Source organism: Pyricularia pennisetigena (assembly GCF_004337985.1).
Source record: "Pyricularia pennisetigena strain Br36 chromosome 4 map unlocalized Pyricularia_pennisetigena_Br36_Scf_6, whole genome shotgun sequence".
In the NCBI taxonomy this organism is placed as follows: Eukaryota; Fungi; Ascomycota; class Sordariomycetes; order Magnaporthales; family Pyriculariaceae; genus Pyricularia; species Pyricularia pennisetigena.
In genome coordinates this window covers 740,372-757,521 of record NW_021940918.1, presented here as the reverse complement: position 1 = coordinate 757,521, position 17,150 = coordinate 740,372, and the positions used below count along the sequence as shown (strand labels likewise).

Genomic DNA, 17,150 nt, shown 5'->3' with positions numbered 1-17,150 from the left:
TTTTTCATTCATCTTTCAAAAATAATTGGACACAGCTCGCCGTGTTCGTCTGCAAAGTTTGCTAGGATGCGCGATATTCCAAGTCACAGGTCAGAATATGAAATTGATTGGAGTACAGTAGAACTTTGGGAATTGTATCCTAAAGCATACAAATTAACACGCCGATCAGTCGCGTCCTACAGTGAGTTATTCTCGTCTTTGTGTGGAGGCAATGGCAAGGGTGGCGGGAGCGTCGTCGCGAACGCCAAACACAGCTTAGGAATGTGATGCAAGACCGCGACTAGCGGCAATTGGCTCCATTTGGACGCGAACGCCAACCTGGTATATTCTTACGCGTCAAAGGGCTCCTTCAAACATGTCCGCTCGGCGTCAGAAATAGCCTGGCAAACGCCGAAAGAGGGGAGACACGTTTGCCGGCGGAAGCTTGCTCCCATAATTCTGCCGTGATGTATTTAGATCAGTTTCTTTAATCTCTAACGCTATCTTAGAAACAATTCTGCCTTTTTTTGTTATTCCCAACAAATGTATCGACCCTTCGAGCACACAGCTACGTCTCGAGCCATGGATTGTGCAACATTTGCCGTATACCACGACGACGACCATTTCGATGCTGGTAACCTTGCCGAGCAGGCAAGCGAAACCAGTTCTCAGTCTAGTGGAGTTATCAACCTTCATGATCCACTTCATCCTTTGTTGGTGGGATCTTTTGTTGCTGCTTGGGGTGGGCCTGAAGAACCGACTGCCCAAATGCATGAAGACGAAGATCTTCCCTCGCCATGGGGTGAACACCGCCTAAGCCCAACCAGCCGGAGTCAAAGCCGTGAGCTCCAGCAGACAACTGATATAGTTCGTGCGCAAACGCCCGTCTCCTTTGAAGAAGAGAAAGTCGGATGCCCTGGTTTCGGATATACATTTGGCGACGAAGTTGACTGTGGTCAAGACGGGCTCAGGCCAGAAACGCTCCACACCAAAACTCCAGCCAGCGAATTTTGGGTAAATAAAACCGAATCCGGATATGCCCCTCAGTGCGGTGATCTTCACCCAGACCGTATCCTAGAAAACCGCCATATAAGTCATTGGGAGATGCAGTGCGTTTTGAGCCGGCGAGGACCTGGCAGCATGACTGCTGAACAGATTGAGTATTATCAACAGAAGGTCGACAATTGGTGGTATGGTATGTTGCCCGTTAGCCAGGCTGTGGATGATGCCGTGGCTCAAACCAGCGGAACGAAGCCATATAAAAGCGAATTTTTATCTGCTTCTCCACTGGTAGATTGGCTCGCGGGGATTGGATGTTAGGCCTTGGAAATGTTTAAATAACTCCGCTGCAGAGGGAGGGTATTGGTCACCCTCAAGGATACAAAGTGAAGCGTCGGAAAATATCTGTATCTCTTATTACTTTTTATTTTGCTTGTGCCTGAGCCTTTTCCGAGATCTGTCAATGCAAAAAGATTTTGCTATCACTTACCGAATATAAATTACAGGATGTCTCTCTAGTCCTAGATGTTAGGCCTTGCCATCAGGAGGAATACAATTTTTGGATTATTACCCTATGTGAAACGGCTTTTAACTTTCTATCTGCCTTTTCATCTGCGTGAAAAGGAATATTTGTATCTTTTGCTGCATTTCTAGTTGAAGGACAAAGGCGTCAACGTCCGTATACGATGGTGCCCGTGGCATAAAGGAATCGAGGGGAACGAGAAAGCAGATCGCCTAGCAGACGAAGGCGCCAAAGGGCCCGCGGATACCGACCCCCGCACCCAGGGAGCGACCGTCAGCGGCATCCGATCCGAGCTCCGGAAGGCGGCCCGAGAGGCCAGCGCGCGATGCTGGCAGGCTAGGAAGACGTCAGATGCATATGACCGGTGGAAACTGGAATAACCCAACGAAGGAGCCAAACGAACTCAGGTTACCACGGCGCATTCTGGGACATTATTTAGCCATGCGGACAGAACACGGGGACTTCCGAGGTTACCACAACCGGTCTGCTCACCAGGGCGCAAAATGCAATGCCCCTGGTGCGATAACTCCACGGCACCAGACCACTTGTCTACTGCCCACACAGTATCAAACTATGGAAAAAGTTTGGATGAGAAGCAGCCAGAGCTCGCCAGTGATGCCAATCATTTCACGACCCTCATGATTTTCTCTGTATGTCACTTTCTGACAAAAGCGGCGAAGTGCTCNNCCTTTAGGATGTGCACATCATCATAGATACAAATGGTCGCACCAACCAACGTACGACTGAAAAGCAATAGACGACGTCTCATACGCCCGCTAGCCTTCATATCATCAAGCTGAGCTGATGCCAGTGCGACTAGCCCAGAATCCCGGGCCGCCCAGCCTTTCCAATGCATCGCAGGGTAAAAAGGTGGATAGCAGGCGCGAAAATCTAAGCCAAGTCTTATTCAGATCTGGAAAAAAAGCAAAAGAAAAACAACGCCAAAGGAAACGGAAAAGAAAAAGAAAGTAAAAGCAATGCAAAAAAAAAAGAAAAGAAAAAGACTTTTATCACCGGCTGCGGTCTGTCATTTCTGAAATCATTTCTGTCGTTGTCGCTTTCAATTAACAAACAACAAGCATTGCAGCAATGCAGACACAATTCGTTATTGACAGTTGGACCACCAGCACCAGGGATAACGAATGCACAATAATCGTGCGCTCTTCTGGAGCTGTTTTCTATCTTCAGTGCATACCCGCTGAGTTGGAAGCAGAGCCAATTCTTCTTGCAGACTTCTACAAGTCGCTCAAGATACTGAAAACCAATGAACACGAAGACGACGTTGGTGACGAAGGCTACGATGCGAGAAGGGCTGAGGCAGAAAAGCTTGCGCAACCATTCAACGAAATTATCTCAGCGCTCGCCCCAGACCCACCAATGCCACCAATCACATTGCATCAATGGCTTAACCCTGAGTGGTTTCTATTGATTGCCACTGCAGATGAAGGCAAGATTCGACCAAGGAGAGACTACGAAAATCCTTATCTGCCTCCCGGAGAATATCGGCAATCGAGACTATGGAAGAGCCTTGATTTGGACAAGTGGGTGCCAAATTGGTACTTAGCACGTGACGTCCAAATAATTTCGGCCAATCCCGGCGAAAATCCGCTTTTATCTCCTCCGTCCAAGGTTTTTGTTCAAGGCGATGTTACTTGCCATTTCAAAGGCTTTGAACGCGGATTTCCGGCAGTTTTTCGTGAGCTCAGAACTTTCCGCAAGATTTCGGACGCTTTAGCAACCGGTCAAATCCCATCTGATATGCGCATTTGTCGCCTCCAAGGTGTCGTGTGCGATGTCGATGTCGACACTCCTAACCAAACACGAATTACTGGTTTGCTCTTGGTGTACATTGAGCCCAAAATCACTCCCGCACCCAGCACCTTGATGAATATCGCAAGGTCAACCAACCAGGAAACTCGCAAGCGCTGGGCCAAAGAACTGGGAACGACCGTTCAAACCCTTCACAAGGCTGGGATACAGTGGGGAGATGCCAAACCTGACAACATATTGGTTGATAAGAATGACGACTTGTGGTTGATTGACTTTGACGGCGGCTACACTCGCACTTGGGTTAGTCACGATAACTGTGAAACAGAGGAAGGTGACCTTGAAGGATTGGATAAGATTCAAGTTTGGCTTTGTAACATGGGTTGAAGATTTATTCCAGAGGCGGACAGAGGCGATGAAACTTTTCGTATTCTTCAAGTCTTAGTCAAGACCCAGTGTGAATTGCAGCATAAATGACTCTGCTGGGGAGTTCCTCGTCCAAAAACCCCACGTCCGACCAACTAGACAGGGCCAGTGGCAGACTTCAATTTTGTATTACCATGACACAAAGTCGCTTGTGCTATAATGAAAAGATGCCTACAAAATCGTTGTCAATTCTGGTTCGTCTCGATTTCAAGGCCTGTGATATTAGCCAATGTGTGACTATCAACTTTGCCTTAATTTTGCGGTCTATTAACTTGTGTACTTCTCACGGTAACATAACAAATTGCTATTCTGAACGTTGTCTTTGATACTTTTCTATTTAAAATGATAGAATCCCACCGTTTGTCATACTACTCGTGAAATGAAAACAATGCGTGGGTTTCCTTTGGCAGGCTCAAGCCTAAGGAAAGTGAAGCAAATGAGTGTGACTTGCTTGTTAGGCCACGTTTCTGATTGAAAATGTGTGTCAACGGGAGATAGTGATGAAAAGGCATATGGCAAGGTGGGTTCGAGAATGCTTGTGTAGTGCCTTTGACCTGGGGCTGATTGCGTTCGATGTAGGTGCACGGGACAACTATATTCGGCTAATAGTCCTCATATCGCGGTTGGTGATTAATGTCCTCCTGACTAGAGTTATTTGCAATTATCAGCCTACGTTTAACCCTAAGAATGAAAGAATAAAAACATGACTTACGAGACAACTGATCGACATTTTCGGCAGATTGAGTGTTCGCACAAGCAAGTGTCATACACATTGCCCAGTTCATCTTCTCCATCAATTTGGGTTTGACACTGGCAGCAGTACCAGCCATATTGTTTGAGATACCACTTCTTGCATTTGGTGGTCTGACAATACCCCCCAGTGCTGGCCCGGGTTGTTGGAGGGTTTATGCAAGGAAGGAGTTTGCCGGTTCTTGCATTATGGCGATTTGCTTGTACGGCTTCTGGGCAGTCCTCGGGGTCTTTAGGGTGCAACACGGAGGGTTCTTTGGTATGACCACAATCAAATAGATTGGTAACTTTTTGACACATGCTGATGGAACCAACAGGATAATGATGGGCTTGGTGTATTGATATGCCGACTCTTCAAAGTATTATATAAAAGGACTATGAAGGTGCCTGAATCCAAGAGTTTTGGAAAAGGTTTATTAAGCTTTTAAAGGCAAAGGCTTATGCCCTAACAATATCGGTTGGAGATAATAATTACATGTTTTCCCGACTGCAAGTAGCAAGCGGAAACACGAGCGGTAGAGACGTCGTCACGATCAAGGGTTCGGGCGAGAGGGTGCAACCCCTCTCGCACCCTCTTGCCCACACCCATGGCTCGCAGGAACCGGGGATAACCAGCGGCTGGGGACGAGTGTATCTGTTTGGATTGTGGCGGAGACGGCATACAGGCTAATATGCCGGCGTTAAGGTCGCCCTAAGACTCGTATGTGTGATTACCTCATGAGCGAGTATGGGTGTAGCCGACGTGAAGAAGCTGGCATCCGGCTGTCGTTAGTTTCAAGAGGTACTGTGGCCCTCCAGGGAAAACTTCCCTCTGGAACGATTATTACTGCTATTACGAAGAGTGACTACATCCACACCCAAAGTCCGGAACCTGCATACCATTTTCACCCCATGCATTCAGCATCCATGGTCGTCACATTGCGCAGCTCCAAAGCAACCGTGAAAAAGAACATCTGATGACCGGGTACATGGTCCCTGTTCACTCAGTCGATAGACAACCAAAACAACGCGCCACCCGCAGGCAAACACAAATCATGCCCAATCGTTTTGAATAGTCAGCCGTAAACAAGGCGGCCTCCACATAGGAGAAACTGTGTAACTCACAAGTCCAGATCCCACCACACCTGCTCTTTTTGCTCGCCGACTAAGGTGGGATGAGCAAACAATGCACACTGGCATCCACAAAGGACGCCCAGAAAAGGATGCCTCCAAACCAGAGGCCAGTACTGGGTAATACACTACCAGAGCATACTTATCGCATGCAGCCAAGTAGGAATGACATGGACAGTTTGTTCCGTGAGAGATGCAGTCCAGCCCCCCTTTCTCTCCTACGATGATCCACTCTGAATAATCGCCTCCTCCTCTACGCGTGTTGAGTGCTGTTATTTGTCCAAAAAAAACCCGCCGATCAGTCGCGTCTCAGGGTTGGTTGTTCTCCTCCTTGGTTGACAGGTAAGGGTAGTGGGAGCGTCGTCGCGAGCGCCAGTGCTGTTTAAGCTTTGATTGGAGATTCCAAAGTTGTCACGGCTGCCAAATTCTAACTCAGGGATGTGATACAAGACCACGACCAGTGGCAATCGGCTCCATTTGGATGCAAACGCGAGCTTGGTATATCATTACGCGCCAAAGTCTCGCTGAAGCGTGTCCATCTGGCGTCAGGAGGCACCTAGCAAGTCGCACGTGCGAGCTCACGACCATTTTCGTGGCAATCTTGGCTATAGACGTTTCAAAATGGAGGATGTGTTTGCCTGTGGAAACTTGTTCCCATGATTTTGCCGTAATGTATTTAGATCGATTTTTTAATCTCTAACTCAACAATGCCCGAACAGCTTGTCCAGCCTGACGGGATGCTGTCATTGGCCGCTGGGTTCTGCGCGGGCCCCATCAGCCTCGCAGCCACCGAGAACGGGAGGTTCCAGCCGCGCAAAAGAGTCTTAGTGCCATCCAGGGGAGGTTTGGGGAGAGCAAAAACCGGAGAGAAGGAGGACGTAAATAGGGATCCGCTATCTCGGACACGCGCCTAGCTCAAGGCTGACATGCCGGGCAGGAAGCGGCCAAAGAACTTCTAAAAGAATCTTCGTGTGCCCTGGGAAACACGCAACCAGCACCCGCAAGCCGGAAATAGTATGAGAGTTTAGCAGTATTTGGGGATAATAGGGCTGCTGAAGCTGGCGGATGTCCTAGGCGGCGTCAGACTGGGTTCAATCCTGTCCCCGTTTCCTTCACCACCGTCTCTCGACAGCCGGTACGAGGCCAGTGATTGCGTTCAAAGGCGCTTATGCCTGCCATAAGACCACAATGCTTGTTGTTAGCCAAGGGTCGTGGCGACCCAAGTGCTCGGACTAAAGCCCAGGGAATTCCGGCGGTTTCCCACCGAGACGCCGGCTCGCACGCGATTGTGCAGTACGGCGTGTGGTTTCGGGCTGTTCAAAGGCAGCATCTGCTTTTCGTTTCCGTCGAGGAGGTCTCCCTTCAAATATGTTATTGGGCTGTCGGACCGGTGTTGGAGCAGTTGATGGTCGATTTTCCTGGTTATCGCAGGCTAGAACCTCCTGAAATTGATATTTCCCCCTTCTGCCTGTCCCCTTTACTTGTGGTGTTAAGCTTGAACGGTCAGCACCCGATCGGTCATTGCCTTCAAGATCTGAACTCGACGATATTCCATTTAAGAGTCCTTGTAAATAACAAGTTAGTGGTTTGATACAAGCTGGTCAGGATGCTAGATAAATGCATACGGTATTTATTCCCAACATCAACTTCCTTTTCTTCCCAGAAGGCAATATCTCTAGCAATGACGGGAACGTTAATGTAGCCACTGGCGATTTCGGCCTCTAGGCTTGAACCTTTGCCACGACGTTGTGCAATATCATCGGCAACATAGACATCGGCGTCCACAAACTGCCGGCCTTCCTTGCCGCAATGATTGCGCAACCCCAAGAGCAAGTCACGAACGGAACCTCGGACGCGATTCCGCTTTGCATTATACCATAGTGGGCTCGGGAGAAGTAGGAGCCCTTCAGCACCTGACCCCGCGCTGCTCCGGACATTCGTTTCATACGAGAATGAGAGCTGCGTCGCCGGTGGCAGGCTGTTGTCTGCTCAATCGTGTCAGCTTCCGTCGTTGCGCATACGTAAATCTTGCGGAGGGCAAGTCGTACCGGGTGTTGATGCGGTGCCCAGCCACCTGTCTGTGACCCGACGTCGCTCCTCCTGCCTGAGTAAGCTCGAAATGGAGGTCGAAGCAGAAGTCGGGTCCTCCACAAAATACTCGTTGGGTTGTACAGGTGCGTTCTGTTCGATTTGCCGGGCTGGGTTTGTTAAATCAGATTCCCACCCAAACTTTTGCCGACAAATCTGAGAGTATTTCTCCTGCAGACATTTCACTTGAAATTGCCAATACTCGAGGGATTCCAGGTTGGGTGCTTCGGACCGATAGCGGAGCAAGCTGAGATCTGGTTTGGGGGCCGCCAAATAAATCTCGTAATCTTTCAGAAACTGGAAACCTTCACGTCCAAGTTGATAGATGGAGATGATATACCCCACGACGGCACTCTTGGCCGATTCTAGCTTGATGATGGGCTGGTATATGGTTTCGAACTTGAGGAGTCGGTGCTTCCAAAAAAGGGGATCATCCAGGTCGAGTTTGGGCTCTTGAGTGCCTCGATAACCGAGCTCGTCATTGCTGGCGATGTACACACTTTCAGCGTCGCGGATGCGGCAACTGTCGCGGGTGCATTCGGACAGTTTAAATTTCAAGTTGGAGAGAAAACCGTGCACTCCTTCTTTCGCTTTGAGCAATTTTATTTCGGGAAGGTTCCTCTGGTGTTTATCGAGGTTGGCCTTCGTCAAAGCCGGAATGGTAAGCTTGTCCATCTGGATTGAGTATGACCGAAGAACTGGCTGGCTCGAGTACGAAGTTTGAAAGCGAAGGTGCGCCTGGATGCTTTAACGCGCTGCGACGAGTTGCGGTTTGTCCACTGTTTGGTTGGATGGTGTGGGTCTACACTCATCAGTATGTGCCTTAGCGGGGTAGCAGGCTCTGCCTTGCCAAAGTTGCCTAAAGTCTACATCTCAGGTCTCAGTTGCGCTCTTTGTGTGCAGATCCGTTGGTTGTCGTCCAGGTCGGCACACTGCCCGACGTGCTTAACATGAACGGGTACGCGTCGCTTACTCATTCTGTGTAACTCTTTGTGCAGTCCCTTAGTATTTAAATAGGATCCCATGGGTCCCAAATTCGATTAAAACATTCGCCATTGCGGCTATGCAACTATTTCTGCCTTACATAAACGCTGTGTGCCCTTCTCAAAATGACAACTTCAACACCAATCACTATTTTCACTGTACATTGTGGGAACAAGCAATTCCTGGATATGGAGCCAAATGCAAAGTTCCAAGTGGATGGCGAGTCTTGCGCCATCGTTGACAGTTGGAGCAACCCTTCCACATCCGCCACGACTATCGGAACTGAGGAGCGAACTCCTGTTCCGCCGAGTATGCCATTTCTACAGATCACAACGGCGCACAAATGCAAATCAAAATCTAGGTAAGAAGAGTACCGCTGTAAGTAAAACGTCTTTACTCACGCCATATTTATAGTTGGATGTTCGTCTTCGGTCGTGATGAGAACACTTGCGATATTCGCCTCCTCGGAGACCGACATGACGGTATCAGCAAGCGACAGTTTGGAATTGAGATCGATCTCAAGTACAGTACCCTCATTATGAAAAACCTGAGCAGAAATACTACTCGGGTGGTTTCACGAAGGATAGGTACGTTGGAATTACGAACTCAAACAGCGATTCCTGAAAATGAAGACATAATGGTAGAGGTTGGCCAGAACATCATCACGATCCGACCTCCGGCTCAAACCCCAGAATATCGTCACCAACTGAGAGACTATTGCGCTCAACTTGCGCTACAGGTTCCATCTATCCAAGACTTGAACGTTGAATCAAAAGCGAACACAAGCGCGAGCACTCTAGGTTATAGTTTCGGGGAAGATCTGGGGTCCGGGACCAGTGCTACCGTCTTCCGCGCAGAACCATGGGGAGAGATTCCTGAGCACGGTTCCGCAGTCCGGACTGGAAGCTACTGCGAGAAGAGCCTCGCCGCTCCTCAATTATGGCACAACCCGACTGGTGATTTCGTAGCCAGCGACCTTGGCGTGCCTGAATATCCCACTGCACTCCACAGCTTGGCCGACACAGAACCATGGGGAGAGATCCCTGAGCCCTATTCTGCAGTCACCGCATTGCGGCACAACTCGATTGGTGATGTGGAGGTCGCAGACCTCGGCATCGAGTTTGGGGAGGGGCCTGTTGACCCGGAGTTGAGGCGCTACAATTCCCCGGCCGATTTATTCAACCCTCTCACCTCGGGATCTGCTGCCCGAGAAGCTATCGACTGGAGATGGCGCCATTCAGGTCAGCATACCCAATTTAACACTGTCCAAGTTGCTGAAGCGGAACGAATATTTCCCGCTACCAAGGAAAATGCATATATTAGCCGAAACTTCCAATTGTACGACCACCCCCAGCAACAGGGGCCAGAAAACCAAAGCGCATCTGCGACGGCCCAGGAAGATGAAGACGCCGGCACCGGAAGTCGAGACAACATTACTTCACAAGCTGATGCAGTACAAGCCGGACAAGTCAACGGCCAGAAGGCTTCAGACTATGCAATCTTGCACTTGAATAATAAGTCGATCGTGTGCATACCGTCGAAGCAGACTGTTAATGCATCTCAAATCGTCAGGTCTCACGGCATCTCGAGACATGTCACGACTAAATATCTGTCTTCGCACCCTGAAGTCAAACGAACGTATGTAACGGGTCACCATACTGTTCAAGGGACATATATTCGGATTGCCGATGTGTCTGAATTTTGCGATCACCTGGAAATCTCTGATTTGACGGATGATATAAAGTCAGTCTTGGAGGCCCGGAAATATGTTTGCGATTTCCCAGGCTGTAAGCTAAGCTATAAAACCCGGGGAACTCTGACACGCCATCAAAAGTGAGTACATGTATCCCGGATGATCGCACACCAAAGGTGAAAACCACAAAAAGCCCAGGGCTGACAAAGTTGCCATAGGAGACATAAAAACCCTGAAATCTTCACCTGTTTAATATGTCAAAAACAAGAAACCCGCAAGGACAATTTTGCCAGCCACGTCTACAGACACACCAAGAACAACGGCGGTTATGCAAGGATCAAGTATCACCCAAACGCAGAGAATTACTTGCAGTCCATCAAGAACGGCCAACCTATCGAGACGTTAGAGTGATGACTTATCGTGAATGGGACGGTGACTTCACCCACGTGGGTCAGTCGTGAGTTGGAAGGCTAAAAAAACATCCGGGTCATGCATCTAAGTTTTCGGGGATAGAAGAGTGTAAATGTTACGTCGTTTTGACCTTATTGATTTGAGCTTGGCCTACCAACTGTCGTCCCCCCAAGGAGCTCTGACTGGCTCAGAATAAAGGCAACGTTCCAATACTAGCTGAAAATCTTTATTCGCCGACGCATCTTCCAACCTTTTCGACTGACCGACGTAGGTGTAGCTGCCGTTCAAATCACAAATCGTCTTCTTTGGACTCTCCTGTCAGTTCGAGTCAGGCCAAAATCTGCTATCAGGCGTGGCGAATGGATCTCACAGGTGAATTGCAGGGCCGGAAGAAATCCATATGGTATTAAGCGCGATTTCATAAGACAGTTGAAGCGAAGTAATAATAGCTATTGACGCTCAAAGGACCATTTTCATAGCACCTAAAAAAACCCTGATCTTATGTCAAACAGCCTGACCACAACCTCGGGCTTACAGCAGCAGCAGCAGCAAATTTCCGTACATAGGGAATGCCGATGGCTTTTACATCCTAGAACATACCAACAAGCCCACCGGTTAGCCACCGAGACGTGTCGTCCAATCAACTCATTTTATAATTATACATCACGTCGTCTTCGGGTCTGAATGGAGCTGATTGCCGTTGACCGCGGCTTCAATCACAATCTACAAGCTGGAGTCTGGTAGCTGTGACGACTCACAGGGTGTCCAATAGAGATTAGGCAAAGACTGGCGTGCACACCACCCTTGTCTCTCAACACAAAGATAAGAAAAACCACAAGACGCGACTGATCGGCACGTTTGTTTGCTTTTATGTTTTGGGATATACAGAGCAGCAATTTATCACGCGTTGTGGAGGAAGCGATTTTCAAGTGGATCATCCGGAAACAAACGAGCTCTGAAGTACTTGAGCAGCGGGACTGGACTGGGCTGCGTCTGTCGCGGAACAGACTGCCCATAGCCTGGCCACTCGCTAGTTATTTCTGTCTTGGCTGCATGCGATGAGTATGCTCTGGCCATCTGTTCGTGGATGGCTGCTTGCTTATCCAGGGGTCAGTTGGTGAGCAAAAGGGGGAAGGTGGGGTGGTATTATTGGGTCTGCGAGGCCACACTTTGTGCTCGTCGATTAACTGTCCCCGATCTGTGAGGCAAGCCGGGAATCCATTGGCGTTCATAGGCCTCTGAGGGTCTGCAGATAGTGGGAACAACCCAATTACAAACGGGTATGAGTGTAAAGAAGGCACAGACCTTAACCACATTCGCTGGACAATGACAGACCCCGATATCATCCTCTACCTCTACCCTATCGATGGCTTGGGCAACAAAGGCGCCTCTTACGCTATTTCCCTGCCCGAGAATAAGTCGAGGTTCGTCCCAGCGGCCGCCAGCAGCAGCTGTAACAATGTTCGCCGCAGCCGTCACGACAGGGATGCGACCGAGGAGCCCGAAGAGCGTGGACGCTTCAATGGGGACCCTTGTATCGTGCTCAGGCTCAGCCAGAGCACCTGAAGCCGTCTTGGTGTCGTAACAGGACGTGCACCGGACGTCGACTTTGTGCTGCCGAAACTGCCGGGAGTTAGCCGCTTCCACCTCTCCTTCACCTTTGACGACCAGAATCAGCCAATTGCCCGAGACCTGGGCTCTCTCTGGGGCACGAAATTCACTTACGATGGAGAGAAAGGCGAGCGCCAGTCCAAATTAGTTTGCAGGAGACAGCATATCCTGCTGCATATAGTGTGGTGGGTCCAAAGGCCAAAGACTTCAAGATTAAACAAACGGTACCCAGAGCAACATCTTTCGAGACCCGCTCCTCCCTCTCCTTTTTGCTGCTGACCTCTCGGATGCCTTTCGAGACCCGCTTCCTCGCCCTCCCTTGATTATGGTGTTTCCCGATTACCTTCAAGACCCACTCCTGAGCCCGTTCCTTTCTTGGAGGCTGCGTCAAGAAATAAGGGTGGGGTCCTGGAATGGCTGTAATAAGAGACAGCATCGCTCCCAAATCCCTTTTTGTGAAAATTCCACGCATGACCGTCCTTAGCCGTCAGGACTTGTCTTCTCATTCACATCCATATATGAATTTTTACATGAATTCTGTATCCTCAATAATCTCACACAAGTCATGGCGGACACGGGAACAAGATTCCTTCAAGATCGAGTAAGAGCTGCAAAAGCCAAAGCGGATGCCCTTAAAGCTGAACTTCTCCAGGCTGAGCATGAGTCGGCACACCTAGCAAGCGAAATCGAGAAAGCTGAACGACGCGCATTTTTGGAAGAAGAGAAAAATGAACGGGAGACTCAAACCAGGAACAGTATACGGAAATTTCTCCAGGAAGCAAAACTCCCTCAGAAATTGCCGCCAAGATCTTTCCGTCGTGAAGCAAACCGAATTGCGGAGTACTGGGAAAACCATGGACTTGAATCAGGACTTACCTTCACATCGTTAATGTGTCTCTGTCAGGCACTACCGAAGACCGATTGGAGTCTATTAGAGAAGTATCCTGATACATTTCAGGAATTATCTTCTATGGTAAATCGTCGTTTTCAATTCAGTTGGGAAATGTGGACATGGTATTGCAAATTCCTTGATCCTGCACGGGTGGAAAGCTGCGCTCTTGGTGGGTTGTCTCTTTGCGATTTTCTTTTCTAAGCCAGACGGCACGGCAAAGCCGTCCCATAATGTTTTTCTACCTTTTTTTTCTTTTCTCTTCTTTTTTTCTTCCTTTTTTTGCTAAGCTAGCAGTTTTCTCACACTCCTCATAGGAGCGGTTTACGACGCCTTTAAGCATGATGTTCCTGGACTGTGTGCCAAATTGCAACGTTTGCACAGTAAGGGGCTTATCGGGACAGAAATCTATGAGCCGCCTTCCTCGAGTACCCATCTCGCATTTCCCGGAGCAACGGGGGCAGATGACGGGACGCTCGACTGTCGCCCAAAACTGAATCAGGGCCTAAAGCGAAAAGAGTTGGGCTCAGGAGGACCATTGAGAAGTTTAGTCTGTGGAAACCAAATCGTATCATGCGACGAGCCCCAATCCGACCAAAAAAGTTCACCGAAGCGGCAGCGGACGGAGGTCGACAAGCTACTCGACTGCAACAATCACCTTGCAGTACGGCTATACCAAGGCTCGCGGTACAACGCCACTACTCAAAGGCCACATCCTCGTTCATCCGCCGAGCCCTTGGACGCCAAAGGTCCGGCCGCAAGCTTGCATGAACAAAGTCCAAGCCAGTTCGTGAGCCCAGAGATCCAACCACAGGAAAATTCTTTGTCCTTAGTGGCAGTAGAATTCTTTTCACAACGCGAAGATTTACCCCACACGACTAAACGGATGAGAACAAACTCTATTAGGAATCCTTTGGCAAAGCCATTAAACCACGCATCTAGTAAGAAGTCATATTGATTTTCTTTATATATGGAATGCTTGGAAACATTCATCCTATAGAAAGTAGTATACCTGCTAACTATGATTTCCGCACGCAGTTGTTCCTCTAAATAACGGCAGATGTGGCTGGGGGGAACTCTTTTACCATGAAAACTTTCCAGTCGATGTCACCTACGATATTTTACGCGATGACCCGGTTTCCACAGTCCCTCCAGCTATATTGGGGTTGGCTGTCAGAATACCTGAACTGGAAGGTCAAACCGCAGTGGATATATCAAATCTCCGCAATAATGGATTTGTACACTGGAACGACGACTTCACCGCTGAGAGACTAGAGCACTTGAGTGGCTTGACCTACTTCTGGGGGCTTAAGGGAATGGATATCCTTCACTCAATACTTGCAAATAGGCGATTACGGAGTGTCCTTCGAGGGGCTTTCGGGCCAGGGCCGCACATGATCCGACATTGCCTATGGTGGAGCCAAACCCCAACGTTGGGACAACCCATCTACATTAAGAAAAAGCATGACCAAATTGATAAGTGTTTAGGCTTACATATATTACCCAGGGAAACCAGAGTCTGCTATTTCACCGGGTCTCACATGGCAGACGGGTCGGATGGTAACAACCCGCCTTGCACCAACACGTCAGACACTACCAATCGCCTCAAGGACTTCGAGTACCACCAACCTGGTCCATGGTTCATAGACACTCAGCCAGAGCTTCAATGTTACAGAAAAAGCGAACCACTCTCAAACGGGTTGTAAGTAATTTTGCCTTGAGATTCCGACTCGTTCTAATAGCCGTGTAGCACATTATTCGATCCCAGCCTCACCCATCAGTTCGAACGTGGTGCGGGATTGACGATCATCATCGGAAAGCCAAAGCCGTTGGTGGGGTGGCCACCACTGCGGGTAATGAATCCACATATGGTCGAGAGTCTTGGGAAAATGAAGCAGGATATTGAGATCTGCTGGAACTTGGAGTGAGATTTGTGTTTGCAGGGACTCGGTAATTGAATACACATACAAACAATTTGAAATTCGTGCTATTTCCCACAATTTGGACATTTCGAACCTGGGATACCCTGTCCTCGGCAATTCTGGCAGTTGGACGTCATTGTATCCGTGGAGTGCAAAGTTTTGATATTTGAAGTGAGTAGACACAGTAAGAGTCTACTGCCTAACATGTTATTCGTGAGGTGACGACGCAACACTAAATACCTATACGGCGGGGCCTCGCCACCCACTCAGTGAACCCCACCAGAAAAATCTGCAAATATCATCTGACAAAATTAAATCACTCAGAAAGGTGGGCCATCTGCCAATTAAGATGAGCAACATGCTATGGCCCAAACACAAAAACACATGATACTCGCCGTGACGCGATTGAACTCCGATAAAGTCGGCGATGCGTCATTGCGGTCGCGATCGTACATATGGGTCTCACTATACATTATTGTGCGATTAGACAAACGGAGCACTGGATCGAATCAATCCAAATCAAATATTGTGCAAGCATCTGCAGTGCAGCTCCTGTACCCCCTGATTTTTTTTGTTTAACCAAGCCTCATTCGGTACACTGTGCCACTGAAATTAGTGCCCTTCTTTGAAAATGTTATGCTATTACCATAAAATTCCCATTTTTCGTTTCTATTCCACTAAGAAACCTAGCATTAAGGGGATGGGGCTCACGAGCTGCCGCGTTTCGATGGCTCCGCCTGCACTGGTCGCCATTGAAGGCCGCGCAGCTCCTTGCGAGGTTGTCATGCTCATCTTTCATTGAAGAATCACTATGATAGCCATACCCGCATTGGCTCGGGCGCAAAACAGGGGTGGAGGGCGGGAGGTAGTGGGTCCTGGGAAGTGGTGGATCCTTGGAGGTTAGCTACATCGAGAGGCGCGGGGTGGGGGCCAGAGAGGTGAATGCTTAAAGTTGTGCTGCTAATGGGTTGTACGTGCCGGATACGTCCAAGACCCGTCGCGGTTCTTGAAAAAACTGCAAATCCAGAACTCCCAAGCCCGATCAATCCCGTCCACATATGCTATAGCCCGTTGTGCTTGAAGCACTTGTGGTTCACTATTCGCAACCCGAGTGGCACTTGATAATTCTCGAACTATCGCATATAGCGCAAAGCAGCTTGCTACCAGAATACGCTACATTTCGTCTAAGTAGGAACTACAGGAGGCAAATGGGTGACAAAAGATCGAGGAACCAAACAAACTCCCTACTTTCAACCAGGCATATTTCTAAAAGGTCATCTCAACCGGAACAACTGAAAAAAAGATAGATGTGGAAAATACCGAAGTACAGCCTCAAAATGTCATAAGACCATGCTAAGCTGGCAAGGCGACGCCCACTGTCTAAGGTATAGAAACGCGGAAGGGTGGACAGATGAGACCATAAGCTTGTTTAATTTATCCAGAGGTGCACGCTTTATAGAAATTCGAGGACTGATAAGTGCGTAGTCCACAATACCGCGCCTATAACGCTCTTTGGCATGCTAACCAGGGCAGCGAATGGTCTTAGGCAGGCTCCGAAAGGTATTGATAAATGAAGGCACGTTGGTGGCAGAGTGGAACAGAGGAGGGTATTGTTGAACTGTCTGTGTCGACCTATTTTCCAGGAACAAAAATTTGGCCGTTGGTTACCAAATAAAACGGAACGTTTCCTCCCGGTTTTGGAAATAATTCCCCACATTCACCCACGTGGTGCGGTCCAACGAATATTACTCAAAAGCACAGATCACATTTTATTTCAACTTCAGCATCTGCCCAAGACCATGACTTTTTTGCAACCGAATACCCTAACCTTGTACACGCATTGCCCCTCAACTACAACGCCATACATTAGCACATTTTCCAGGAAAACCACGAACTGGGACCAATGAACTCTGAGATGGAAATATACACAGAAAAACTATTTCCGACCGCTTCCTACTGGACCATTAATTCGTCCATTATTCGTTTGCCCCCGGGCTG

The 17,150-nt window shown here is 48.8% G+C and overlaps 5 protein-coding genes across 5 annotated transcripts; 3 read left to right on the top strand and 2 right to left on the bottom strand.

Annotated features, from left to right (window-relative positions):
- Positions 1-522: 522 nt before the first annotated feature.
- On the top strand, positions 523-3,713 carry PpBr36_05822 (uncharacterized protein; the record flags this gene model as incomplete). Its single annotated transcript, XM_029892970.1, has 4 exons — positions 523-1,294; positions 2,298-2,401; positions 2,597-3,571; positions 3,597-3,713. The coding sequence occupies 4 exons, from the start codon at positions 523-525 to the stop codon at positions 3,711-3,713; spliced, it is 1,968 nt and encodes a 655-aa protein (XP_029745995.1).
- Positions 3,714-4,296: 583 nt separating this feature from the next.
- Positions 4,297-4,744, bottom strand: PpBr36_05821 (uncharacterized protein; the record flags this gene model as incomplete). The annotated part of the gene is made up of 2 exons (XM_029892969.1): positions 4,297-4,339; positions 4,407-4,744. 2 exons carry the CDS (start codon positions 4,742-4,744, stop codon positions 4,297-4,299), a joined length of 381 nt encoding a protein of 126 aa, XP_029745934.1.
- A 2,042-nt stretch (positions 4,745-6,786) lies between these two features.
- On the bottom strand, positions 6,787-8,317 carry PpBr36_05820 (uncharacterized protein; the record flags this gene model as incomplete). The annotated part of the gene is made up of 3 exons (XM_029892968.1): positions 6,787-7,118; positions 7,180-7,539; positions 7,603-8,317. 3 exons carry the CDS (start codon positions 8,315-8,317, stop codon positions 6,787-6,789), a joined length of 1,407 nt encoding a protein of 468 aa, XP_029745998.1.
- A 434-nt stretch (positions 8,318-8,751) lies between these two features.
- On the top strand, positions 8,752-10,730 carry PpBr36_05819 (uncharacterized protein; the record flags this gene model as incomplete). Its single annotated transcript, XM_029892967.1, has 4 exons — positions 8,752-8,987; positions 9,041-9,213; positions 9,427-10,459; positions 10,538-10,730. The coding sequence occupies 4 exons, from the start codon at positions 8,752-8,754 to the stop codon at positions 10,728-10,730; spliced, it is 1,635 nt and encodes a 544-aa protein (XP_029746345.1).
- A 1,326-nt stretch (positions 10,731-12,056) lies between these two features.
- Positions 12,057-15,158, top strand: PpBr36_05818 (uncharacterized protein; the record flags this gene model as incomplete). The annotated part of the gene is made up of 3 exons (XM_029892966.1): positions 12,057-12,565; positions 14,291-14,932; positions 14,981-15,158. The coding sequence occupies one exon, from the start codon at positions 12,057-12,059 to the stop codon at positions 12,294-12,296; it is 240 nt and encodes a 79-aa protein (XP_029746344.1). The 3' UTR covers positions 12,297-12,565; positions 14,291-14,932; positions 14,981-15,158.
- Positions 15,159-17,150: the final 1,992 nt, after the last annotated feature.